The sequence below is a fragment of the Camellia sinensis genome, chromosome 2, assembly GCF_055761805.1.
Source record: "Camellia sinensis isolate YWXY chromosome 2, ASM5576180v1, whole genome shotgun sequence".
NCBI lineage: Eukaryota > Viridiplantae > Streptophyta > Magnoliopsida > Ericales > Theaceae > Camellia > Camellia sinensis.
In genome coordinates this window covers 171,152,090-171,155,048 of record NC_138962.1, presented here as the reverse complement: position 1 = coordinate 171,155,048, position 2,959 = coordinate 171,152,090, and the positions used below count along the sequence as shown (strand labels likewise).

General features: G+C 41.7%; 1 protein-coding gene across 1 annotated transcript; it reads left to right on the top strand.

The window, feature by feature from the left end:
• The first annotated feature begins 1,880 nt into the window (after window positions 1-1,880).
• Window positions 1,881-2,648, top strand: LOC114296924 (uncharacterized). The gene is made up of 2 exons (XM_028241249.2): window positions 1,881-2,032; window positions 2,138-2,648. The coding sequence occupies exons 1-2, from the start codon at window positions 1,881-1,883 to the stop codon at window positions 2,646-2,648; spliced, it is 663 nt and encodes a 220-aa protein (XP_028097050.2).
• Window positions 2,649-2,959: the final 311 nt, after the last annotated feature.

The following is a 2,959-nucleotide window of genomic DNA, read 5'->3' as shown; positions in this document are numbered from 1 at the left end:
GTGTTTTAAATACATTATATATGTATGATGTTTGGCAGGAGAAAGATGATAGACTCCATTAAATTAAGTTGGCCGGTGTGTCAAGGGTAAAAGTTCCGAAACCGCGCGTATACATGGGTGCTGATTCCGCAGATGAAATTTCCGTAAAATGGAAAATTGAAATGTTTGTGTGATTAATGTGGTAAATTGAGAACCATTGAGTTGTAGTCTCAGTTGAGTTGTCTGGAAAATAATGAAATTGGCTCATGAATTGAGATGAAATGAATTGACGTGGATGAAATTGAGATAACAAGGATTGGGATATAAAACTCGGCGTATTGTGATTTTGTAAAACATGAATGATTTGACTACGAACACTGTATATGCACACTTTACTTATATCTTTGTTAAGACTCATATAAAATGTTAGATTATTTCTACTAAATTTTGGCTCACCCTATTTGAGAAAACTATTTTCAAGTGTTGGTGATATACCTCCACCAAGGCAGTAGCTTGGAGGGATTTGGAGTATGAGCTTCTATTTTGTTGTATCTGTTTTGTATAGCCAAGGGTTTTAAGTTGTAATTGAGCTAGGTTCACTTTTGTTGTAACCAAGAAATATCTTGGAAAGATGTAACCTTTTAGAGTATTTAAATATCTGTTCAACTTTTATCTTTTGTTTACTTATAACACATACTGTAGATTCATGATAGACTATATATGAATGTATATCACATATGTCACATTTTATATATCAAACTCTGATGAATGAAAGGATGTAATTCAATTATGCTTCCGCTTATTAAATGAGCTTGCGTATTTACTTTGGGAGCTTTACATGTTACAAGGTTGATGCGCCTAGTGGAGCCTTAATGGGACATTAATGTGAATAAACCAATTTGGAAAATGAGATTTTTCGTGGGCCACCTTTCAATGGGTCTAGTCCTGGGGTTGGGCCTGGGCATAGCTACTTTGTGATAGAGCCGACGGAATCCATCTCTTCATTCGTTGAAGCCCAGTCTGTTTTGAACTCCTGTGGACCTAGCCTAGAGATTGGGATAGAAGAGATAAGTCCTAGTTCTAGCCCACCTAATCTAGTTTTTGTGGACAATTCTGTGGAGCAGTGCATGTCTAGAATTTTTCAAGATTTATTGATTAAACCTAAAGCTCAGGAGATCACTAGAGGAGACCCGTGCCCTCTGAAGCTCCTAAAAGGCACTGAACTGGCTGACATTGTGAGAATATGTGTTCTCCTAGGATTAGGAATAAGTGTCCTATATCTATTAGACTTCTATATATCTCAGTAATGTGTTCATGTAGGATTAGGAATTAGTGGTACTTTATATAAATGATGTATGTATTTTTTGTTCAATAGAATTCAAGACTAATGTACAGTTTTATTTAGAAAACTTACATGGTATCAGAGCAGGTTGAGAAACCCTAGCACCGTAGGTCTCTCTCCTTCTCTCAAACCTGATTGTTGATCGAAGCCCTTTGCTTCATCAATCGTCAGTCGTGAATCTTCTCCTTGGCACAGTCTAGAGCCCTTTGCATCATCAATCGTCAGTCGTGAATCTTCTCCTTGGCACAGTCTGGTTCGCGATTCCTCTCTCTCTCTTTGCCCTGGTTGTCGGACGAAGCTTCTTGCTTCGTCGATCATCTGGTTGGGTCTGATTCATCTGATTCCTTGCAACTGTTCAACTCAACTGGTCGACTCATCTATTCGACTCGCCGTCTTCTCTCTCTCATTCTGGTTCGCATGTGTCGGCTTCAGGTTCTCACTCCTCTAGTTTGGTTCTCTTGCTCCGTCTTTTAACTGAGTTATTGACACATCTCAGTTTGGTTCTTCGGTGTTTCCTTTATTATACTTTGACCTAACTATTCTACAACTTTGCTTTATAATGGACCCTAAAATTCAAGCCATTAAATGTAAACTCACTGGTGGCAATTATGCCTATTGGGCCAGTGTTATGAAGAATTTTCTTCTTGGTCAAAAAAAATGGGGCTATGTTTCTGGTTCTGCTCCTCGTCCATCGGACCCGAAAGTAGAAGGGTATCTGTCTTCCTGTGACACTTAGGATTGTGATAATGCCCAAGTTCTTACCTGGTTTCATAACTCTGTGGGTGACCGTATTGGAATGATGTTTTCCAAGTACAGTACTGCCAAGGAAGTGTGGGATTATTTACTCGGTGTTTATCAGCAGTCCAACTTTGCCAAGCGGTATGAGTTGGAAACAACTATTCAGAGTGCTCGTCAGCGGGATCAAACTATTCAGGACTTTTATATTGAGATGACAAGTCTCTGGGATCAGTTGGCTCTTATGGAACCACCTAGTCTCAAGATACTAGACGCTTATATTGAGTTTCGGGAACAGGGTCGTTTAGTCCAGTTCTTAACAGCTCTCTCCCCTCAGTATGAGGCTATTCGAGGTGGAATCCTTCACCGATCTCCTCTTCCCTCTGTGGATGCCATTGTTCGTGAACTCCTCTCCGAGGAAACCCGTCTTAAGACAGCCAGTCAGACTTTGCCTCCTTCTGTGTTCTTGGCTTCTGCCAAGCCACCCTTGTTATCGACCCCTCCTCCTCATCAACTGCAGGCCACTGCGAAACCCAAGAGACGACCATTAGGGCCAGATGAGTGTGCTTTCTGCCATCAGAGGGGTCATTGAAAGAACAATTGTCCCAAAAAGGGACGTCAGCCTGCTCCGTCTTCTCAGACACAGTTCCGCGGTCCTACTTCGAGTGCTTTCCGACCTCCTACTGCTTACACTGCATCTACTCCGGCTCCCGATCCTGACTTGGCTTCCCTGAGTGCTCAGGTTGCACAACTTCAGCATATCCTATCCACCTCTCAGTCATCCCCATCTGCCTCCGCTCGTACCTCTCTTTATTCAGGTTTGCTTGGGTCCTCTTCAGGTATCCCTTCTTCTGTCTGGATTTTTGATTCTGGTGCCTCTCATCATATGACTCTTCACCTTTC

Excerpts from the sequence above, each read along its gene's own strand:
- LOC114296924 (XM_028241249.2), top strand. The coding sequence starts at position 1,881 with ATGGACCCTAAAATTCAAGCCATTAAATGTAAACTCACTGGTGGCAAT. Across the intron at positions 2,033-2,137 it reads TCGGACCCGAAAGTAGAAGG|TACTGCCAAGGAAGTGTGGG; the intron begins GTATCTGTCTTC and ends TTCCAAGTACAG.